This window comes from Nomascus leucogenys, chromosome 18 (genome assembly GCF_006542625.1).
Source record: "Nomascus leucogenys isolate Asia chromosome 18, Asia_NLE_v1, whole genome shotgun sequence".
In the NCBI taxonomy this organism is placed as follows: domain Eukaryota; kingdom Metazoa; phylum Chordata; class Mammalia; order Primates; family Hylobatidae; genus Nomascus; species Nomascus leucogenys.
This window is the reverse complement of record NC_044398.1, coordinates 54,120,618-54,146,162: the sequence shown is the minus strand read 5'-3', so window position 1 is coordinate 54,146,162 and position 25,545 is coordinate 54,120,618. Positions and strand designations below refer to the sequence as shown.

The 25,545-nt window shown below is 38.3% G+C and overlaps 1 protein-coding gene across 1 annotated transcript in view; it reads right to left on the bottom strand.

Annotated features, from left to right (window-relative positions):
* The window catches only part of ARMC4 (armadillo repeat containing 4), a 185,329-nt gene that overhangs the window by 25,290 nt on the left and 134,494 nt on the right, over positions 1 to 25,545 (bottom strand). Inside the window, exons 18-19 of the mRNA XM_030798068.1 lie at positions 24,651 to 24,839; positions 22,843 to 23,064 (exon numbers count right to left, since the gene is read on the bottom strand). Coding sequence (XP_030653928.1) covers positions 22,843 to 23,064; positions 24,651 to 24,839 — 411 coding nt within the window. The remainder of the gene's footprint in view (positions 1 to 22,842; positions 23,065 to 24,650; positions 24,840 to 25,545) is intronic.

Here is a 25,545-nt window from a genome sequence, read left to right as displayed (position 1 = left end):
ATGCTGGTCACTCAGAGTGAGACCTATCGTAGGGGCCATCCTGGCCACACATCTTAGATGAGTGTTTCTATACTTCTTTGATAAAGACAGTTAATTCCCAAGGAGGTTTTTGTTTTTACTTCTCTGCATGCAAAATGGAATGAATGAAAATATCAGGTTGACATTCTGGCAAGTCGTTTCCTAGGCAAGTGATCATCTAAGAAAAAATACCTCAGAAATTTATTTTCACAGAAATTTGATCAGGTTTCCACAATCAGAAAATCATGGGTCTAGAGAAAATATCAGCGTTTTCAGTCATTAGTGTGTATATTTTATGTTCTTATAATAAGCAGAGGTATAAATACAGACTAAGGCATCAAACTGAATGATGGTTTTCACTGCTGTAAATGAAATATTAGGGTGCTTTTCTAATTCCCTCTCTCTGCCAGGATTTAAAATTTAAACGTGGGTCATAAAGAATGATAAAATAAACTTTACAAATATTTCTCTTACTTTTGCTCGTGGGTAAACAAAGACGTAGAGAATCAAGTGCTTTTTCCCACAAGTGTATTGTAAACGAACACAGCATCCGCAAGCCCTGACTTGTCAACCATAAGGATAAGCCATTGTGCTCCATCACTCCCGAAGACAATAGTTGTTCTGATTGAAATCTGCATAAGGTGTAATTAATTTGATTTTTAATGTAACTTTTTTTTAGCTCCTGTACTTTTATTTCCGAAGACATTTCAAAGAGGGACCTCTTACCCCACGGCGATGGATTGGGAAACACAGAGAACAAAGCTCCTAAGAATCTAAGATTTTTGTATTTTTTTAAATAACAAAAATGGATTAATCCTGAAGAAACTGAAAAAAAAGGAGTCTTAGAAGGGAATATTAATGCATGCATATTTTTGGTACATTAAAAACTCCAACGTACCAATTCAAGCACTGTTTACTTTTTGTATTTAACAAGATTGCCATTTTCAAGGGAAAAACAGAAGATATTTTCTGAGTGCCAAAAACTACTTACTCATGAAGTCTGAAATACCATTATTAGTAGTAGTAATTCTTACATTTAGCATCTGTGAATAACTTCTTATACGAGAACACTATTTTGGGTCAGCTGAAGGCTAAAAATAATGAGTTGGCTTTCTGCCTTTGCGTATTGAGTCAAATAGCTGCCAATTTATATAATGGATTTTTTTCGTTCCTGTGATAAATTTCAGAAAATGAGAACAAATAGTTGTTGGTGTTTCATAATTTCCAATGGAAAGAATATACTTCTCACAAGTTTAAAGACTGACTGCACTCTAAGTAACCAAACAATTACAAGAAGCTGCCGGTGTATTTCTGTGGTTTAGCAAAAGGGCCAAGTCGGAAGGAAAAGACATTCCCAGCATTTTCTAAAGCTAGATAAATACAGAAACGAAATATAGATGAAAGATGGAACTGCTCTCTATAGCATCTGCCAGATTCCTCGACTTTTTGGCACACTGATTGAATTTGGCAAAGGTACCCAGTAGCAATCTTTTCCATTAAAAGGAGCAGCATATACTTTATTTTACCACACTGTTTGTGTATTTTTGACCCTCCAAAACCCTCTTTTTTAGAAGGCAATTATTTCTACAGAGTTGGCTGCAATTACATTTATTTGAAACGGATCATTCATCAACAAAAAAAGCTGTGGGGCACAGCTACTGTTGAACAGATCCAACCGACCTACAGGTCGGCAGGAAAGCGTCTTTCTTTGAAACCAAAAGATGCTTTAACATGTGCCAGCATCATCTTATGCCAATCTAACGCTTTTGATATCCAAACCTATTTAAATTTGGAGGAATCCTGGACTGTTCAATTTAGGCAAGATAAGCTACCCAGCTCTGTCGTTTTCTTCTATTTGTGATCAGAAAAACTGTAACGTAGTCCAACATTCCTAATTTTGGTAACATGATGATGTTAAGAAAAGGAATAACTCTCCCGTCCAAAATCAAATTTTTGTGGAATCCAATACTTCTTAACCCTGAATTTTTTTCTGAGCTGGCAGTGATTCTATAGTAAACTTCTGAGGATATATAAGTAACAATCTCTAAAAATATGACACGCGGCAGCAAGTATGAAGGCAATGGTTTCTGGCTTCATTCAGGAAAGAGAGGCTCACACCTGATAAGCTTTTTATGTAACTCAGAGGGAAATGACTTTTTGTTTTCAGATTTTATTGGTTTCTTCTAAACCAAACAAAAGCAAAAGATGAGGGGTGTTCACCTGTTGCTATGAAGTTTTTGAGTGCAACATTATGGTCAGATATTTCGTTTTTAAACAGCCCCAAATTGAGGCAGACTGTATAGCTGACAGTGACTTGGAAATATTATTGTTACTAATGTTATTTGCCATCTAGTGCACTCTTTCTTGATCATTAAGTAGCAGCTAATTTAAAGCAGTGGAAGAGTATTAGCTTCATGTGAGCGACAGAAAAACGCTGTGGTTTCAACATAAAGTTGGGAGCCAACAGCGACAGATACAAAATATCAAGATGTATAATTTGCCAAGTTTAAAATCCCCAAACCAACATGGGAATGCTTCACAGGTTTATATGTGCATAAAGTGAAGACTGTTTCGCACAGATTTAAAATGGTGAAGGAGTGTATCTTTTCTTAAACTTAGGTTGACAATATAATAGTACACCTCATAATCACAAAGTATTTGACAAAAAAGAGCCAACTGTTATTCTGTTTAAATTTCAGGATGCTAAATCCATACCAGCAGTTGGCAGTAGCTGAGTCTGGAATATTTTCAAAAAAAATTATAAATAATTACCTTTCACATTTATAATTTACATCGATTTAACTCACAAAGCTTGCCTTATGAAAGAGTTCTTTAATAAAAATAAAAAAATAATAATAATAAATAAAACTAGCCAAAGCTGTCAGCAAGAATTTGTCATTTTCACAAATGAGGTAGAACATTCTACAAGTTAAATATTGGGTAAAATGCCCTCTGTACATTTTTTTGTATTTTTATTGATCTATTTGTACATATTTATGTACATCTTTAAAACAACTGCAATAACAACCTCATAATAAAAGCATATATTTGACTGTAAAACAGCCTAAACAACAGTGTGACAAAAGATAGTGAATATCAACTGACCTAAGAATTTCTCATATGTCAGTTGGTTCAGAAATTTAAATTCTGATTTGTCACATTTGTGCACATCTTTTGGAGTGCCTTCCCAGCATATCATGAACACCCTTGACTGCCTTTGTGTTCCACCTCCAATGGCAAGTCTTGGAAGCCATCTTGTAAAGTATCATATAGTTCATTGTCCACCACTGATTGGGCAAGGGGTGGATACTTTTCCTAAACTGGGCCAATCAGCTTCCCTTGTCTGAGATTTTTGAACTGAAAATGGGGGTGGAGAAAATATATGGCCTCCTTGGGTGGCTGGATACCTAGATCCAGGAGAAGCAGTAAATAAAACAGTGGCAAAAGAGAGGAAGCCAACTGGCACAGAAAGAATAAAAGGAAACAAATAAGAAAAGCGGAGAGATGACAGATGGAAAAAAGATGCTAAAGGCTTTGGAGCTCAGCGCCTTCTTAGGGCTCTGCTGCTTTCTTACCCATGGGAATTCTCTTTGGTGCATAAGTTTGAGTTACATTGCTCAAATATGAGTTATGAGGTAATTTATTGATTTATAGCAGATCCTGCATTGCATCTGTAGGACTTTGGGTGCATCACTTAGACTGTTGAGCTAAAGCTTCCCAATCTTTAAAATGGGAGAGTAATGCCTGCACCATGGGGGTACAGTGAAGATTAAATGAAATAAGGAATAAAGCACATAGGCCACGGGTGAATGCTCAGTAATTGATTGTTATTCTTTTTAAAATAGATCAACCTGAAATACACGTTTTGTAACATATATATGAGCTATTTATATTGACTATTTGCTAGTGTAATTATTAAGCCTAATATTCTAATATTGGATAATTATTCACTTAATGGGTACTCCAAGTTATCTAATGAAATTTAAAATAAAAATGGGCTTGCTAGCAACTGTTATTACTATGATTATTTCCCTCTTTGTGGTAGAAAAAAGGTTTGTGAATGGATTCTTAACTCTTCCTGTTCCCTTAATCTCCCATCCAATCTGTAACTAAGCCTTGTCTAGGCCACCATTTCTCATGTGCTTGCAGCTCACCAGCCTCGTAGACAAATCAGCTTCCAGTTTTTTTCTTTCCTTTCTTTTTTCTTTTTTTTTTTTTCTCAGAGTCTTGCTCTGTCACCCAGATTGGAGTGCAGTGGTGCGATCTCAGCTCACTGCAACTTCCACCTCCCAGGTTCAAGCAATTCTCCTGCTTCGGCCACCTGAGTAGCTGGGAGTACAGGTGCCCACCACCATGCCCGGCTAATTTTTGTATTTTTAGTAAAAACGGGGTTTCACCATGTTGGCCAGGCTGGTCTTGAAATCCTGACCTCAGGTGATCTGCCTGCCTCGGCCTCCCAAACTGCTGGGATTACAGGCATAAGCCACCACCCCTGGCAGATCTGCTTCCAGTCTTTCTGATCCTGTCCCTACACACCTCCAAGAGTGATCATCTTTTTTTGTTTGTTTTTTATTTAGAGAAAGGATCTTGCTCTGTCATTCAGGCTGGAGTATGGTGGTGCATTCACAGCTCACTGCAGCCTCGACCACCCAGGCTAAAGTGATCCTCCCATCTGAGCCTCCTGAGTAGCTGGGACTACAGGTATGCACCACCATGCCCGGCTTATTTATTTTTATTTTTTTGTGGAGATAGGGTCTGTCTATGTTGCCCAGGCTAGTCCTCAGAAATTCTAGGCACATTCCTACCCTATGGCCGCTGAACAAACACTTTCCCTCTGGCTGCAAATTCTTCTCCTCACTTCATTCTCCTTAGTTAAGATGCATCTCTTCAAAGATGCCTTCTCTGACTTCCCTGTATAAAATGGGTTGTCCCTTCATTAGTCTTCATTTGACCCCCTTTGTTTCCTTTACAGCATTCAGCACACTTGGTAATTATTTTGTTGGTTTACATGTTTTTGACCCGTCTCTTCTTAAATGGTTGAGAGGGTTACGCGAGCCTCGAGCTTGCTCTCTCCTCCTGAATTCTGGGGATGGTGAATAGAAGGACAAGTCCTGCCCATGTGGAGAATCTCTACACTGTGTCTTTATTTCATTCCTTTGAAAAAAGGGTGCCCTTGTGAAGAATGTCATTTTCTAGATAGACACTAAGCATACATGACCTTTCTTGATGAAACTTTTCAAGAGATTGTGCCTCCAATTAGCAATACATATTTTCCTCTGATTACAATAAATTAACAAGCAATATATGGGAAAGGAGTGGATAACTATTTTTCACAAATAGCTATCAATCTTCTACCATTTGAAAGATTAATTTGTTAAACAGAAAATTCAAAAACATATGAATGTTTTTAAGAAGATTTCTATAAAGCCATGGGCCATGTCCAGATCAACTAAAAGTAGAAGCCAAAAATAATTCCCCACAGTAAAATCTTTAAATTTAAATATACTGAAAGAAAAAGTCAAGTCAGATGATTGATTAAAATTCTGAACAACCAAAATATTTATCCAGGTTTTATATCTGAACTCTCATCTGGCATGAAATCAATGGAGTAAAAATAATAATTTAATAATAATTACTAAAGCTAATTGTACATATGCCCTTTGATCCAGCAATTCTGCTCCTGGGCATATACTCAACATCAATCAGTGCTTATATGCACCAAAATACATGTCCAGAATGCTCATAGCAGCACTATTTTTAATAGACCCTTTTAATATGTAGAGGATCCTAAAACAAAAGATTCACGTTCAAATTATCCTTCATAAATTTCTCAAGATGTTGGATTAAGTGCTGTATGATTTGTAAACAATATCTGTGATTACATTTAAGGCCACATGTTATATATTCCCTAGAATAAACTAGAAACTTGAATCTAAAATAAATTAGAAAACCATATCTGGAACAAATTAGAAACTGGTGTCATAGTTTATTTTTTTAAAAAATAAGCTGAAGCTGTTTACTGTGGAGTGCAAAGTCTTAAAATAAAAACAGCCTATCTGCAACAAATCTGTGCATGAAAATCCTGAAGGTTTAGAAAAGATCGAGCTGAATCAATAGTAATGTACAAACCATTCCAGTGATCTATAAAAATATACAAAGCTTGAATACGATTGTAGTGGATGCTGTAGTGTGCCACCCAGCATAACTGGGTAAAAAAGCAACTGGCTGATGCAGAGTGGCTCTACATATTCCTGATTACCTGAGAGGTAACTGTAAAACTTAGCATTGAGGGCCGGGCATGGTGGCTCATGCCTGTAATTCCAGCACTTTGGGAAGCCAAGGCAGGTGGATCACTTGAGGTCAGGAGTTTGAGACCAGGCTGACCAACATGATGAAACACCACCTATACTAAAAATAGAAAAAATTAGCTGGGTGTGGTGGCATGTGCCTGTAATCCCAGCTACTTGGGAGGCTGAGGCAGAAGAATCGCTTGAACCTGGGAGGCAGAGATGCAATGAGCCGAGATCACACCATTGCACTCCTGCCTGGGTGACAGAGCAATACTCTGTCTCAAAACAAAACAAAACAAAAAACTTGGCATTGAAAATTAGGAATATTGACAGCCCGAAGATGCAATATACATAAATATAAAGATTTGTTTTTTCAACAAATCACAAAGAATCTGGTTTAAACTTGATATACTATAACTACTATTAGCAACAATGTTTAATTCTGCCCAACATGCTCACACCTGTAATCCCAGCACTTTGGGAAGCTGAGGTCGGAGGATCACTTGAGGCTGAGTTCAGGACTGACCTGGGCAACACAGCAAGATCCCATCTCTACAAACAACAAAAAAATTAGCCAGGTATGCTGACATGCACCTGCAGTCTCAGCTACTGGGGAGGCCGAGGCAGATAGACCATTTCACAGGAGTTAGAGGCTTCAGTGAGCTATGATCGTGCCACTGTACTCCAACCTGGACAACAGAGCAAGACCCTGTCTCAAACCAAAAAGAGTGTAATTGGCATAAATTAAGAATACATACCAGCTGCAAGAGCAGCAAAGGAGGTTGGAAAATTGCTAACACTGAAAAGAGACATGGAGCCCTTGGGATGGATTTTCAAAAGAGGATGTGGGAGTTCTAACACGAAGGGCAGACATCATTCCACCATGAAGCAAGCAAACTCTCTGCCAAGTCCCCTTCCTTTTTGTGCTCTAGGCTATAAAGCAGAGTTTCTCAACCAGGCTCATTCCTTCAGAAAAAACCGCAAGCATAGGAGTCCACACACATATGTGCATCGGGCACTTGAGCTTTACCTTCCAATGGTGGTTCAGAGAGCAGCCTCTAAATCCACATTTCTTGAGTCCTTTTCTTATGACCTGGGTGATTTGGGGAAAGTTATTTAATCTTTATGAAACTCAATTTCTTTATCTGTAAAACTGAGATATTAACAGTTTCCAACTCAATAGGTTATGGAGAAGATTGAATAAAAGACTCTATGTGCTTTTAGAATAAATGTCTGGCACACAGGAAGCTGAAAAAACAAAAACGATATGACTTTCATTATTATCTAGCTTTTTTACTATACTTAGGCTTTTCTTTTTCGTTTCTTCTCACTTGTAGCTCTAAGAAGGGGAGGAAAATTTATTTGGCTAGTGATGGGGTGGTGGTGAAGGAGTTGGATTTGACTAAGCAGAAGCAAGGTGGATCCATTATAGTGAAGCAGAGCTTACTTGGATGAAGAAGACAAGTATTCTATTAGCCTCCTAGGCACATTCAATTTTTCCCAAGTGCTCCTGGATATTTTAGAAGTCAGCTGAATCAGCAAGGCAAACCAACACTCAAATTCAGGAAATACAGAGAACGTCACAAAGATACTCCTCAAGAAGAGCAACTCCAAGACACATAATTGTCAGATTCACGAAAGTTGAAATGAAGGAAAAAATGTTAAGGGCAGCCAGAGAGAAAGGTTGGGTTACACACAAAGGGAAGCCCATCAGACTAACAGAGGATCTCCTGGCAGAAACTCTACAAGCCAGAAGAGAGTGGGGGCCGATATTCAACATTCTTAAAGAAAAGAATTTTCAACCCAGAATTTCATATCCAGCCAAACTAAGCTTCATAAGTGAAGGAGAAATAAAATCCTTTACAGACAAGCAAATGCTGAGAGATTTTGTCACCATCAGGCCTGCCCTAAAAGAGCTCCTGAAGGAAGCACTAAACATGGAAAGGAACAACCAGTACCAGCTACTGCAAAAACATGCCAAAATGTAAAGACCATTGATGCTAGGAAGAAACAGCATCAACTAACAAGCAAAAGAACCAGCTAGCATCACAATGACAGGATCAAATTCACACATAACAATATTAACCTTAAATGTAAATGGGCTAAATGCTCCAATTAAAAGACACAGACTGGCAAATTGGATAAAGAGTCAAGATCCATCAGTGTGCTGTATTCAGGAGACCCATCTCATGTGCAGAGACACACATAGGCTCAAAATAAAGGGATGGAGGAAGATCTACCAAGCAAATGGAAAACAAAAAAAGGCAGGGGTTGCAATCCTAGTCTCTGATAAAACAGACTTTAAACCAACAAAGATCAAAAGAGACAAAGAAGGCCATTACATAATGGTAAAGGGATCAATTCAACAAGAAGAGCTAACTATCCTAAATATATATGCACCCAATACAGGAGCACCCAGATTCATAAAGCAAGCCTTTAGAGACTTACAAAGAGAATTAGGCTCCCACACAATAATAATGGGAGACTTTAACACCCCACTGTCAACATTAGACAGATCAACGAGACAGAAAGTTGACAAGGATATCCAGGAATTGAATTCAGCTCTGCACCAAGTGGACCTAAATAGACATCTACAGAACTCTCCTCCCCAAATCAACAGAATATGCATTCTTCTCAGCACCACATCGCACTTATTCCAAAATTGATCACATAGTTGGAAGTAAAGCACTCCTCAGCAAATGTAAAAGAACAGACATTATAACAAACTACCTCTCAGACCACAGTGCAATCAAACTAGAACTCAGGATTAAGAAACTCACTCAAAACCGCTCAACTACATGGAAACTGAACAACCTGCTCCTGAATGACTACTGGGTGCATAACAAAATGAAGGCAGAAATAAAGATGTTCTTTGAAACCAATGAGAACAAAGACACAACATACGAGAATCTCTGGGACACATTTAAAGCAGTGTGTAGAGGGAAATTTATAGCACTAAATGCCCACAAGAGAAAGCAAGAAAGATCTAAAATTGACACCCTAACATCACAATTGAAAGAACTAGAGAAGCAAGAGCAAACACATTCAAAAGCTAGCAGAAGGCAAGAAATAACTGAGATCAGAGCAGAACTGAAGGAAATAGAGACACAAAAAAACCCTTCAAAAAATCAATGAATCCAGGAGCTGGTTTTTTGAAAAGATCAACAAAATTGATAGACCGCTACCAAGACTAATAATAAAGAAGAAAAGGGAGAAGAATCAAACAGATGCAATAAAAAATGACAAAGGGGATATCACCACTGATCCCACATAAACACAAACTACCATCAGAGAATACTATAAACACCTCTATGCAAATAAACTAGAAAATCTAGAAGAAATGAATAAATTCCTGGACACATACTAAACCAAGGAAGAAGTTGAATCCCTCAACAGACCAATAACAAGCTCTGAAATTGAGGCAATAATTAATAGCCTACCAACCAAAAAAAGTCCAGGATCAGACGGATTCACAGCCAAATTTTACCAGAATTACAAGGAGGAGCTGGTACATTCCTTCTGAAACTATTCTAATCAATAGAAAAAGAGGGAATCCTCCCTAACTCATTTTATGAGGCCAGCATCATCCTCATACCAAAGCCTGGCAGAGACACAACAAAAAAAGAGAATTTCAGACCAATATCCCTGAGGAACGTTGATGCAAAAATCCTCAATAAAATACTGACAAACCGAATCCAGCAGCACCTCAAAAAGCTTATCCACCATGATCAAGTGGGCTTCATCCCTGGGATGCAAGGCTGGTTCAATACATGCAAATCAATAAGCATAATCCAGCATATAAACAGAACCAAACACAAAAACCACAGATTATCTCAATAGATGCAGAAAAGGCCTTTGACAAAATGCAACAGCCCTTCATGCTAAAACTCTCAATAAATTAGATATTGATGGGACATATCTCAAAATAACAAGAGCTATTTATGACAAACCCACAGCCAATATCATACTGAATGGGCAAAAACTGGATGGGTTCCCTTTGAAAACTGGCACAAGACACAGATGCCCTCTCTCACCACTCCTATTCAACATAGTGTTGGAAGTTCTGGCCAGGGCAATCAGGCAGGAGAAAGAAATAAAGGGTATTCAATTAGGAAAAGAGGAAGTCAAATTGTCCCTGTTTGCAGATGACATGAGTGTATATTTAGAAAACCCCATTGTCTCAGCCCCAAATCTCCTTAAGATGATAAGAAAGCTGGAGGCAACATGCTACCTGACCTCAAACTATACTACAAGGCTATAGTAACCAAAACAGCATGGTACTGGTACCACAACAGAGACATAGATAAATGGAACAGAACAGAGCCCTCAGAAATAATGCCACATATCTACAACTATCTGATCTTTGACAAACCTGACAAAAACAAGCAATGGGGAAAGGATTCCCTATTTAATAAATGGTGCTGGGAAAACTGGCTAGCCATATGTAGAAAGCTGAAACTGGATCCCTTCCTTACACCTTATACAAAAATTAATTCAAGATGGATTACAGACTTACATGTTAGACCTAAAACCATAAAAACCCTAGAAGAAAACCTAGGCAATACCATTCAGGACATAGGCGTGGGCAAGGACTTCATGTCTAAAACACCAAAAGCAATGGCCACAAAAGCCAAAATTGACAAATGGGATCTAATTAAACTAAAGAGCTTCTGCACAGCAAAAGAAACTACCATCAGAGTGAACAGGCAACCTACAGAATGGGAGAAAATTTTTGCAATCTACTTATCTGACAAAGGGCTAATATCCAGAATCCACAAAGAACTCAAACAAATTTACAAGAAAAAAACAAACAACCCCATCAAAAAGTGGGTGAAGGATATGAATAGACAATTCTCAAAGAAGACATTTATGCAGCCAATAGACACATGAAAAAATGCTCATCATCACTGGCCATCAGAGAAATGCAAATCAAAACCACAATGAGATACCATTTCACACCAGTTAGAATGGTGATCATTAAAAAGTCAGGAAACAACAGGTGCTGGAGAGGATGTGGAGAAATAGGAACACTTTTACACTGTTGGTGGGACCATAAACTAGTTCAACCTTTGTGGAAGACCGTGTGGCGATTCCTCAAGGATCTAGAACTAGAAATACCATTTGACACAGCCATCCCATTACTGGGTATATACCCAAAGGATTATAAATCATTCTACTATAAAGACACATGCACACATATGTTTATTGCGTCACTATTCACAATAGCAAAGACTTGGAACCAATCCAAATGTCCATCAGTGATAGACTGGATTAAGAAAATGTGGCACATATACACCATGGAATACTATCCAGCCATAAAGAAGGATGAGTTCATGTGCTTTGTGGGGACATGGATGAAGCTGGAAACCATCTTTCTCAGCAAACTAACACAGGAACAGAAAACCAAACACTGCATGTTCTCACTCATAGGTGGGAATTGAACAATGAGAACACTTGGACACAGGGTGGGGACCATCACACACCGTGGCCTGTTGTGGGGTGGGAGGAGGGGGAGGGATAGCATTAGGAGATATACCTAATGTAAATGACAAGTTAATGGGTGTAGCACCAACATGGCACATGTATACATATGTAACAAACCTGCACATTGTGCACATGTACCCTAGAACTTAAAATATAATAATAATAATAAAGAAGTCAGCTGAATCACCTCAGAGGCAAAAGCATTGCCTAGAGCTCCCCAAGGAAAACTTAAAAAGAGAGGGAAAAAAAGTGGCTTTAAAGAGTTATCCTCTTGTATAAAAATCAAGATGAGAATTTTTAATTCCTACTGAAGATAATCTGACTTTGCAAACTTCTCTATCATAGAGAAGCAAAGTGCTAAATAAATGTGAAAAATAGCTCCTAATGGGTTTCATAAACAGTACTACTAAAGGGCACAATGGCCAAGTGCAATCATTTTCAATTCTTTTTAAAGTCGCAAAAGCTACTCTAAAATAGGAGCTTGTACACGATTCTAATGTGTAAAACAGAAAAAGTAGCTGCTCTAATTGCAGTAGGTGCAGCAATAGCTCTGAGTACCAGTCCCTGATCTCTGTCAGGGGAACCCGAAGTTCCATGAGTCACGGTTTGAAATCTACTAATCAAATGGACACAGCACTAAAGTGAACATTACAATAATTTATAATGTCACATCATATATTGATGGTGTAGGTTTAGATACTTCACTAATTTGGGCCTTAGTTTCCTCGTCTGCAAACTGTGTGTTTAAAGTGAAAACATTTGCTGGGCACGGCAGCTCACACCTGTAATCTCAACACTTTGGGAGGCCAAGGCGGGTAAATCACTTGAGGTCAGGAGTTTGAGACCAGCCTGGCCAACATGGTGAAACCTCATCTCTATTAAAAACACAAAAATTAGACGGCTGTGGTGGCAGGCGCCTGTAGTCCCAGGTACTCGGGAGGCTGAGGCATAAGAATCGCTTGAACCTGGGAGAGGAGGTTGCAGTGAGCTGATATCGCACTACTGCACTCTAGACTGGGTGACAGAGCGAGACTCCGTCTCAATAAATAAATAAATGACTACATAAATAAATAAGTAAAATGGAAACCTTGGCTTTACCAGCCCTAACTTTCTATAAATTTATTCTCTAAGAGAAAATATCAAAAGAAAAGACTGCTTCATGTTAAGATGGAGTAACAGGGACTGGATTTACCTTCCTGTCTAAAATAATTTAAAAATGGAAAAAATCTGTGAAACAATAACTTTCAACATATTGGAAATCAGACAACAAATGACAGTGATTCTTGAGAGAAGGAAAACAAAAAAGGTAAGCCCTAAGACTGACCCAGACTAACTCCAGGGAGAATGTTTATAGGCTACAGCACAGGGAGGGAGAGCCCAGACAAAGCTTGACAGTCTCTCCGAGTTGAGGAGACAGAGCTGGAAGTCTGGGAGAACCACAGCTACTAGAGCCTTCAGGGCAGATAACAGAGACTGGGGAATGAAACAGAGAAACCTGGGGTCTGCAGAAGGTGCCTCTTGAATATTCGGCTGGGTACTGATTAGCACCTGTATGAGAAGAAACTGTTTGAGGGCAGGAAAAGAACCACCTGAAAAGATGAGAAGGAAGAATCTTCTAAACTCCTACAAGGGGAGGAAGAGTGTTCGTCCGCCACTCAGAGTGGAAGACTTCATAATGCATAGGGTATCAGGTAGAGTAGCCAGAAGTCTTGCCTCAGTAGTGGGAAAAAATTATCCCTACTCTAGTCTTGCTAACAAAGCATTAAAACCAAGAACTGAAAGGATCAAATTGTTTCAAAACAGCAATCTGCCTCTTAGAACAAAGCTCAGGAATATTTATAGATATCCTGTTCCCCCCAAAAATAAAAACCCAGCACTCAACATGTTAACATTCAAGGAATTTAAAGCAACCCAGAAATAATATTAGAATTGGATTACATATGAGATTAGAAAAAGACTCAACATGTCAAGTAGAGACACAAAAGATGTAAACGGAGATCCAAATGAAACGTCGATAGTACTGCAGATGTAAAACACACTAGATGGCAATAAAGGCAAATTAAACATTACAGAAAAAAATATTAGTGAGCTTGAAGACAAAGAAAAAAATCCTAATTTAAAACGTAGAAAAAAACAAAACAAAATAAACAAAGTCTCAGGGAGCTGTGGGAAAACTTTCAGCAACTCAGAGAGCTGTGGGAAAACGTTTACCTATATTTTCACCAAATACAGGTGAAAGTGGAGTTTACAAGGACAGTAAAAAGAGAACAGGATGTAAACATATTTGAAGAAATAATGGCTGAAAAATTTCTAAATGTGATGAAAACCATAAGCCCACAGATCTCAGAAGCTTAGCAAAGTCCAAGCACAAGAAACATGAAGGAAACTACACAAGGCCCATCATAATCAAATTTCTCAAAACCAGTGAAAATGATGAAATCTTAAAAACAGCCAACGCAAAAAGATACATGACATACAGAGCAACAAACACAAGGATGATAACAGATTTCCTCTCTAAAACAATGCAATACCTAGCAAAAATATTTTTCAAAACAAAGACAAAATAAAAAGTCTTTTTTAGATATATAAGACCTGAATGAATTCATCATAAACAGAACTGTACTACCAGGAAAGTTAAAAGTCTTTTAGGCAGAAGGAAAATGATACCAGAAGAAAATCTGCATTTACAGAAAGGAATAAGTAGCACTGGAAACAGTAACTACGAAGGTAAATAGAAAAGACATTTTCCTATGTATTTAAATCTCTGGGAAAGGCAATTGTTTACACTCAAAAACAAGAAAAATACAGTTGAGCTTATAGCACTTGCATGATAAAAATAGCATAAAAGTAAGGAGGGCAAAAATGGAAGCATGTGGTTGTACAATTCTTAAATTATATGTTAATATGTATAACATTACTAGAACTTACATTATACTGAATTAAATACATATGCCATGAACTCTAAAGCAATCACTAAATGACAACACGGAATAATAACTAATAAGCCAAAAATGAGATAAAATGAAATGATAAAATATTCAAATAATCCAAGAGGAGATAGAAAAAGATGAGTAAAGAGAAAAAGCAGATGGGAAAAATAGAAAACAAATAACAAGATGGTACATTTAAAGCTAACTGTGGCTGGGCACAGTGGCTCACGCCTGTAATCCCAACACTTTGGGAGGCGGAGGCGGGTGGATCACCGGAGGTCAGGAGTTCGAGACCAGCCTGACCAACATGGCAAAACCCCGTCTCTGCTAAAAATACAAAAAGTAGCCGGGCGTGGTGGCATGAGCCTGTAATCTCAGCTACTTAGGAGGCTGAGGCAGGAGAATCGCTTGAACCCGGGAGGCGGAAGTTGCAGTGAGCTGAGATCACGTCATTGCACTCCAGCCTGGGTGACAGAGCGAGACTCAGTCTCAAAAAAAAAAAAAAGAAAAGAAAAGCTAACCATGTCAATATCACATTAAATGTAAATAGTGTAACCACTTCCTCTCCTAATAAAGGCAGAGGTTGTATAAAAGGTTGAATAAAAAAGTAAGCCCTGGCCGGGCGCAGTGGCTCACACCTGTAATCCCAGCACTTTGGGAGGCCGAGGTCAGCAGATCACGAGGTCAGGAGATTGAGACCATCCTGGCCAACATGGTGAAACCCCGTCTCTACTAAAAATACAAAAATTAGCTGGGCATGCTGGCACATGCCTGTAATCCCAGCTACTCAGGAGGCTGAGGCAGGAGAATCACTTGAATCCGGGAGGTGGAGGTTGCAGTGAGCCAAGATCGCATCACTGCACTCTAGCCTGGCGACATGGCGAGACTCTGTCACTAAATAACTAAATAAATCAATCAAAGTAAGCCCTAACTATATGCTGCCTACAATTATCCACTTTAAGTAAAAAGACACAAATATGATTAAATGATATTAAAAGCTATAAAACTTTAGTATGCTAATATTAGTACTCTCTCAAAAAAAAACAAGGGTGTCTATATTAGTATCAGAAAATGATTTCAAAACAAAGAATATGACCAAGAATAAAGATGACCATTTTATAATAATACAGATTACAGGCATGAGCCACTGTGCCTGGTCCAGTTGTTTTATAATTGCAAAAGAAATTCAGTGAGAAATGGGCAAACAGTTTTTTCAATAAATAATGCTAATATGCCCTCCAAATGAACTTTGATTCATAATTAGTATCATAAAACAGTTTACTCAAATGGGTCATAGACTAAAAATGAAAAACCAAAAATTATAAAACTTCAGAAGAAAGCATGAAATCCTTGAGACCACGTGTTAGGCAAATATTTCTCAGATATGCAACCAAAAACACAATTCATTAAAAAAAAATTGGACTTCATCAGCATTAAAAACTTCTGCTCTTCAAAAGACACAGCTAAGAGAATGAAAGACTAGCTACAGACGGGGAGAAAATATTTGCAAATTACACATATGGTAAGCAACCAGAATGTATACAGAACTCTCAAAACCCAATAATAAGAAAACACCCCAATTAAAAAGTGGTCAAAAAAATGTGAACACTTTGCCCAAGGAGTTATACAGCTGATATGCAAGCACATAAGATGTCCACATCATTAATCATTAGGAAAATTGAAATTGAAATCATAAGATACCACAACATACCTGTTAGAATGTCTAAAATCAAAAAGACTGGCCATACCAAGTGTTGGCAAGGATGCTTTCCTATACAGCTGGTGGGAATGCAAAAACGGCACACTTTGGAAAACGGTCTGGTAATTTTTTAAAAAGTTAAAGGTACACATACTGTATGATCCAGCCATTCACTCCTAGGTATTTACCTAAGAGAAGAGGAAGCAAATGTCCACCCAATGACTTGTACATGAATGTTCGTAGCAGCTTTATTTGTAACAACCCAAACTGGAAATAAATATTCATTAACAAATGAAAGGAGGTTGGGCACAGTGGCTTATGCTTGTAATCCCAACACTTTGGGAGGATGAGGCAGGCAGATCATTTGAGGTCAAGAGTTTGAGACCAGTCTGGCCAACATGGCAAAACCCAGTCTCTACCAAAAATACAAAAATTAGCCCGGTGTGGTGTCACATGCCTGTAACCCCAGCTATTCGGGAGGCTGAGGCATGAGAATTGCTTGAGCCAAGGAGGTAGAGGTTGCAGTGAGTCCAGATCATGCCACTGCACTCCAGCCTGGGCCACAGAGACAGATTCTGTCACAAAACAAAACTAAACAAAACAAAAAAAGAAAGGATAACCAAATTATGATAATTTCATACAATGGACTACCACTCAGAGATAAAAGAGTTGATTGAGCCACATAAGAATGTGAATGAATATGAAAATAAGTAAGCTGAGTGAAGGAAGCCAAACAAAAAACCAAGTACTTACTGTAGGAACCCATTTTTCTTAAGTTCTAGAAAATGAAAACTTATCTATATTGACAGAAAGCAGACCAGTGATTGGCCCAGGCAGAGTAGGGCAGGAGACAGGGATTATGAAAGGGTACTGGGAAACTTCAGGTGATCATCATTTTGGTTTGGTAATAGTTTCATGTGTACGTGTGGGTGTATGCATATATATGTCAAAATCTATCAAACTGTACACCTTAAAATGTGCATGTGTATGTCCATTATCCCTTAAAGCTGTCAAGATTTCTTAAAATTAAAAAAAATGGAAATAAGAAAAGCATTTGATGTACAGAGGATATTAAAGTTAAACATGATGAACTAAACTCTAACTTACTGGACCCCTTCAGTAATCATGAACTTCTTTCTCACTTTACAGGAGAAATACAAATAAAAATTAAAAAGCCAATCAGAAACAAATCTGTTTATTACTCTATATGTAGCATATATTCATCGATACCAATTGGTTCTATTAAGTTATTTAACAGCATATCACCTAGTAAACTCTTCTCAGCACTCCAAGGAATGTCTGGAATGGGAGAAAAGCACTCAAAACTACAGCGACATTAAGAGTTTTAATTAACGGAAAATATATTTAGATAAAACATTAAGTATATGGGCACTTAATGAGTGTTTCTAGGTGACCTTGCTACCTAAAATCCGTTTACTTGACTCACAAACATTAGCAGTATTTTTTTTTCCGTGCTAGGCTTCAAAAACGATGGGTGTGTTTGCGTCTGGGATCATCTTTCTGGCTCTCTGGAATACCAGTATATGTACTGAGCCTAGGAGGCGCTAGCCTGTTGGCTGTACCAATTCAGCAGTTCCAACTGAACTGCTCTCCACTCACTCTGCCAATGCTGGACATACTTCTGATTGTATTTGTCTCTAATCTCTTCAATTTCCTGCCTTTCAGAAAGTTATAAGCCATGATGTAGCTTTCACTTGCCTGGTATGCACATTTGCAAAAACAAATCCAATGACACCATGGGGAAAGAAGCTTGATGCCTTTAATAGGTGCTCATCAGTTTTCTAGTTGATCACTTTTTCTGTCCTAGGAAAGGGCTTGCCTTGATGAATTTTTTTCCTGCAATTTATTCTTCCCCATTACTCTCCTTTGCTACAGTTTTGTTATAATTAGCAAATAACTTGGATATCTCTTAGACTTCTCATATTTTCCACATAGTTTCCAACAAATCTGCATCCATATTCACAAATTTGTAATGGTATAAGTCCCTGGGCTGATACATTTGAAAAGGAGGTCTGTGCAAAATCATAAAGAGAATAGTATTGAATATTCCTGTCACATTGTATTGGAGGGGATTGATTAACACATTTAGAAGAGATTCTTACCTCTTCTAAAACACAAGCTGATTTTTCAACATCATTGGATCAGGAAATCCTTGTTGACCTCTTACCAGTATTTAAACACAAACCTTTTTGAAACTTGCTCTTCCTTTGGCTTCTAGAACTCCTGGTTAACCTCTTAACTTCTCCAGTCTAGTCTGACAGCTCTTCTTCCTAATTCACATGCCCGGAAAGTGAAAATGTAGATATTTCCCAGGCCTCTCTAAACTCTCTGCCAAAAACATCTCATCCACCCTCATTAATGGCTTAATACCCCCTGCTGATAATTTCCAAATCTCTCCACTCTCCACTCTGGAATTGCACAGTCTGGTAAGGAAACCGCTAGCCACTAGTGAGCACTTAAAATGTGGCTGGTGCAAACTGAGACATACTGGAAAACACACAAGAGATTTTGAAGACTTGGGTACAAAGGCCGAGGTGGATGGATCACCTGAGGTCAGGAGTTCGAGACTAGCCTGGCCAACATGGTGAAACCCTGTCTCTACTAAGAAGACAAAAATTAGTCGGGCATCATGGTGGGTGCCTGTAATCCCAGCCACTCAGGAGGCTGAGGCAGGAGAATCTCTCAAACCCAGGAGGCAGGGGTTGCAGTGAGCCAAGATTGTGCCATTGCACTCCAGCCTAGACAACAAGACCGAAACTCCGTCTCAAAAATAAATAAATAATAATAATATAAAGTATCTTAAGTAATTTTTATATTGATTACATGTTGAAATAACAATATTTTGGATATACACCATGTACCCTTGAACAACAAAAGTTTAAACTGCACGAGTCCACTTATATGTGGACTTTCTTCGGCCTCTGCCACTCCTGAGACAGCGAGAGCAACTCAACTTCTTCCTCCTCCTCTTCAGCCTACTCTACGTGAAGATGACAAGGATGAAGACCTTTATGATGATCCACTTCCACTTAATAAACAGTAAATATATTTTCTCTTCCTTATGATTCTCATAACACTTTTCTTCCTCCAGCTAATTTTATTGTACTAATACATAATACGTATAACATAAGAAATACGTATTAATCAACTGTTAATGTTTTTGGTCAACAGTAGGCTATTAGGAGCTAAGTTCTGGGGCAGTCAAAGTTATATGTGAATTTTGACAGTGTAGTGGGTCATCACCCCTAACTCCTGCATTGTTCAAAGGTCAAGTGTATTGGGTTAAATATATTACTACAATTAATTTCACTGTTTCCTCTTATCTTTTCTTAAAGTGTGACTGCTAGAAAATTTAATATTACATACATGGCTTACGTGACATTTCTGCTGGGCAGCACTGCTTTACACCTAAAATTCAAACTGACTATTCAAACTGAACACATTAGAAACTGAACTCATTATATTCCAGACCCTGCTCCGTCACTGTCAGGATAGAATAAACCTTAGCCTTCAGGAGACAGATACACCGCATTACGTCGGCCACTGCTGTTGAGAAAACTGTCTAACAAAGCAGCTAATCCTAGGATCAATTACTTATGAATAGGCGACATGGTGACTCTGGTCATTGTTAAAGAGCCTGTCAACATTCACTCATTGGCAGCTGCAGCAGGAATGTTTGTACAACTGGAAAATAACAAGCATTTGACGAGAAGTGGGCAGCAGGAATTAGGAACAAAGACAGCCAGGGTTTTGCCAAAATACTGGATAAAATTTACATGCATTCGAAGTCAGAAATGTTAGCAGTCACACATGTAGTTGTGACACATTCTCTGCAGGTAATTGAACCACCCCGATGTGCCAAAATTTTTTGCATTACCTGGCTCGTGAAATCTTCCTCTTCATCTAGGCTGAAATCTGGAATCATTGTTTTACTAGGCTTTCCTTTATTCCCATATCCAAGCAACTATCAAATTATGATTCTACCAACACCCAGTAAGCCACACCTACATTTTTTTCCTCCTTAAAGAAAACCAGAGAAAGGAAACATAGGTTGTTATGCTTCCCCCATGACCCCACAAGTTCTGGGGCTCAGAACAGAGTAGGAAAAAGAGGTCAAGAGAGACAATCTCCAGGTTGCATATTTCTGCTGGTAACACAGCATGGTAAGGCCTGCCTCTATGTTATTGCAGAGTAATTTACAAAAAAAGTATCCCGTTCTTTACAGTTTTCCTCCAGTAGGAATAACAGGTGGTTGGAAATGCAAACAGACTAAAGAGAAAGGCCCGCAAGAAACCCAAGGATAATCTGGGAAAGGCTCTAGAACACAACAGACACAATTTTCCTTCTTTGCTTTTTTCTTTTCTGTCCTTCACTCTAATCTTTCTTATTGCCTTTCTTTTTCTAATTCTAAAGTTTCTCTTTACAGAGACTTTCCTAACTGTGTGGGTGGGCCAACACAGTTTGATCACTTTACAAGGTAGGATAACATTCATAAATGATTTTGGATTATCTATTGGCTTGCATCTGAAGAAATCATTGCGAGTTGCATATACACCAGGCATTTATGTCAACTGAACCATTACATGTACACCTTAATACTTTTTTTTTTTTTTTTTGGGACAGAGTCTCGCTCTATCACCCAGGCTGGAGTGCAGTAGTGCAATCTTGGCTCACTGCAACCTCTACCTCCCAGGTTCAAGCGATTCTCCTGCCTCAGCCTCCCGAGTAGCTGGGACTACAGGTGCATGCCTATACATTTTTAAACTTTTTGAGCTTAAACTGACAATTGTCTAAGCATATGCTATATGTCAGACATTTTTACCTGGCTACTTAAATTTTATAGTTTCTTTTTTTTTTTAAGACTGCATACTTAGGTTGTGCAAGTCCCTGTTCAATAAAAGTATGCATAATTTTAAATTAGAAACATCTTCCTTTTTGAAATGGGAACACAGTCGTATTGAGACAGTGGCCTTTTTAGCATTCCTGAACAACTTGAAGTTAATGTTCCAATATGTTTTTTATAATTTACTTTTAAACATTGTTACTTAGTTTAAAAGATGCTTTTTTTTGGCCAGATTTTTGCTTGAAGAAACTAATCTGGCCTAATTTACATGCCGTAAAAACAGATTTATAATGGAAAGGTTGACACATTCAAACATAAATTGAGTTTAATTTCAGAAAAATTAACATCATATTCTTCTACTGGAATAGATTTCAAGAATTAATTAAAATAATTGCCTCAAAAATTACCAATTGGTATTTTAAGAGTACTATTCCTCCTAAGATGTTTCATATCTGGCATATCTAGATTTGACTAGATATGACTAACTGGGGTTTTTAACTCTTAGCTAAAACAGCAAGTCCACTTTGGGCATCTATTTTAAGATATAAATGCATCTGGTTATCATAGGCTCCAAATGAAGGTAATAAACAGTAAAATTATATTGTACAAGGAAACAGGCTATAGAAAAGAACTAATATTTTAAATCAATTTTTCCTAATACATGTAAGCTGTTCATGTACTCTAAGTATTTTTATATTTATTGCCAGCAAAATATTCTAGTTGGTTTGCAATGTGTAGGTAAGTTAGAGATTCTTTACAGAAACTTTCCTGTCTACTGATGCACAGATTTAAACAAACATGTCTTTGAATCTATTGTTGTTATGGTTTAGACTGTCAAGCTCCATCTGGTTACTGTTTCGGCCAGTTCCTTTGGTGTTTAGTTGGTGCCTATGGTTGCCTCTATCCTTTATTATTTATGTGTTAAGTAAACACTATAGCCAATAGAATTGTGAATACTACTGCTTGTTCATATGCTGTACATTTTCTTTCATCAAAACCAAATTATGGAATGATTATTTTACTAAGTACATGTCTATGCTTTAATTTAGAAAAATTCTGTCTCCATACAACTTTTCTGCCGCATAAATCATTGTAACACACTGGCTGGGCATTGTGGCTCACTCCTGTAATCCCAACACTATGAGAGGCCGAAGCGGGAGGATTGCTTGAGGCCAGCAGTTCAAGACCAGCCAGGGCAGCATGGCAAGACCCTGTCTGTATATAAAATTAAAAGAATTAGCCAGGTATGGTGGCATGCACCTGTAGTCCTGGCTACTTGGGAGGGTGAGGCAGGAGGATCACTTGAGCCCAGGAGTTCAAGGCTGCAGTGAACTATGATTGCACCACTATACTCCAACCTGGGCAACACAGTGAGACCTTGTTTAAAAAGAAAAAAAAATTCATGATAACACATGGCTTGAACGCAGCCATGATGCAGCAGGCAGGCACTTTTATGTCTCTGAATACCTCCTTTAGAGAAATCTTAGTGATGCCTAAGTTTCTTTCGAGGCTACATTTACCAAACTTGGACTAAACCACAAAGTCATTCAACTGTACCTTTACTGCACCATTCTCATGCATGGTGATGCAGTTATCGGCATCTTCTGAGAGTTGGTACAAGGCCTGAGCTGTCGCCCGATGCACGTTGGTGTCATTTGATTTCAGATAACGCACTAGTGGAGCCACTGCTCTGTGCTCACCGAAGGCCACTCTATTCCTGCCCCACATACAGCAACGTGAAATAGCTTCTGCTAGATGATGTCTCAATTTATTGTTATTCTGTGCAAAGGAAAATGAAATGGGATCTGTGCATCGTAATGACCGTGCAAGATCATGTCTATAAGCACTTCATGTTTATTAACCATTAAGACACCAATGAGTCTAGAGAAAAGGGCCAGCTGGCTGACTATCTAGGTGATGTCTTGAAGGAACTAGTCTTTTTTAGATGGAGTCTCACTCTGTTGCCCAGGCTGAAGTGCAGTGGTGCCATCTCAGCTCACTGCAACCTCTGCCTCCTGGATTCAAGCAATTCTCATGCCTCAGCCTCCCAAGTAGCTGGGATTACAGGTGCCCACCACCACCCCTGGCTAATTTTTGTATTTTTAGTAGAGAAGGGGTTTCACCATGTTGGCCAGGCTGGTCTTGAACTCCTGGCCTCAAGTGATCCACTCACCTTGGCCTCCAAAAGTGCTGAGATTACAGGCATGAGCCACTGCGCCCAGCTGAAGGAACTAGACTTTTGGTGGGTCACCAACGGACCAACATTCAATCTTGAGTTTTCTTCTTATGAACTGAATGTAGTCAGTGCACTCAAAGGTGACCAAGCATCTGACATCAGTCATTAGCTCAAGGCTAGATTTTCTTTAGAGTCAGTCTACCACACAACGCAAAATTATGGATCAGCAAGTTGTTTTGTAATCCAAATATTTAAAGAATATTGGATATTCTAAAAGGGATACTGCACTTAACTGGGATAAGTGGATTGACTGAATTTCTCCACCCCAGGAATGCATCGACATCAGTAATACACCTTGCTTCCCCTGGCTCCTGAGACGGAGAAGAGAGTGCAGCAAATCCGAAGACACATTTTGGGTCTTCCATTTTCCTTTCTGCATTTTTTGATGCAGACTATATCCTTCTTTGTATATGTAATTGCCCTGTATGGGCATACTATTACTGAATCGGATGGTTTTGTGTTTATTAAGAGTACTGTTCTCTTGATTCAGACAACAACTTGGTGTCCTTAACTGAATCTGACAGATACTCTTAGGAACTCGAAGTCTTCTAGACCAAGCATCCTTCCAGGGTTTGAATTTCTGCTCTATGACTTTTCTGCCAAGTGGTAGTCCAAGCTATGCTCAAATACCTCTGGTCATGGTGAAGTCATTGTCTCTCAAGGCTGCTTATTCTGTCTGGCACAGTTCTGGATAAACAATGCAATGGCTGCCAAAGTCTTCTAGCTCAAGAATGCCATCGATTGAAGCTTGCTAAGCTGGGGAGGCACATTTGACTTCTAACGTTGGCATGAAGAACCATCAAGAATCATAACCACGATGGTGGTGGTGAAGATGATAGTTAACACTTACATAATAGCACTTGTATTTGCCACTTTACTTGCCAGTGGCAAATAAAAAACAGCTTCTATTTTACAAGGATCTTATAATACTAACATTTTATAGTTTAAAATACACTTTCACATATATTAGTCTCAGAAAAACTAAATGAGTTGACCAAATCTCATACCTCATAAGCAGTGGGTATTAAACTTGAATCCAGGTTTCTGGACTGCAAATGCATTGTTTTCATCACTACACCATGATATCTCAGGACAATATGCATGTAAAACCAAAAGATATGTTACTTACTGTATTTGCCAGCTTGGACAACAAAGGAACAACTCCGTGATCTGTAATAACAGCTAAATTTTCTTGATCTTTTGCTATGTTGGTAATGGCGGCACATACACTTGCCAGAACTTCTTTGTTATCTGATTTCAGTAAATTGACAATAAGTTCCAAACCACCAACAAAGGAACGAACCATTTCCCCAGCATCCTAGACAAAAATAAAAATAAGAATGGTATCAAAACTAAGCCTACATTTAGGCATTTTTTAGGAGGCAGAAAGTAACAATACAGCTGTGAGGTACATCTTTGGCATGAAAAACTACTTCAGCTTAATTTATTTCTATATTACATATTATTTCTACGTGTATATGCATAAAGTATGTGTGTACATATGTATAAGTCTATATATATATATAGCACATACAAAAATTCAGTTTCAACAAATATTTATTGAATAACTATTACATGAGAGTCACTGTGTTAGCTACTGAGGATATCAAAGTTATTAAAGTACAGTTGATTCTTACTATTTGCAGTAGCTTTGTTCTATAAAGTAACTGCAAACACTGAATTAGCCAATACTAAACTGTTTCTCTTAGGAGAAATATAGCATTAGGTTCCTGCAAGCCTCTGGCTACAACATTTTCATCAGTTGATGGATACATAACCTTGTTTTATGTGTATTTCTGTTTGAAGGCACCTGATTTCATATATTTTGTTCATTCATTCACATTGAACTTATGGCCAACAGCATTATAGCTCATGCAATGGAGCTTATTTAACACAGATATTTTCTCTTTCAGGCACAGCACAGCCTACTTGCGCTTACAAACCACAGGCAGCACCTTGACACCACATCTAGGGGCCATTGTGAACAGTGAAATAACCAACAAAACGCACAAAAATCCAACAAT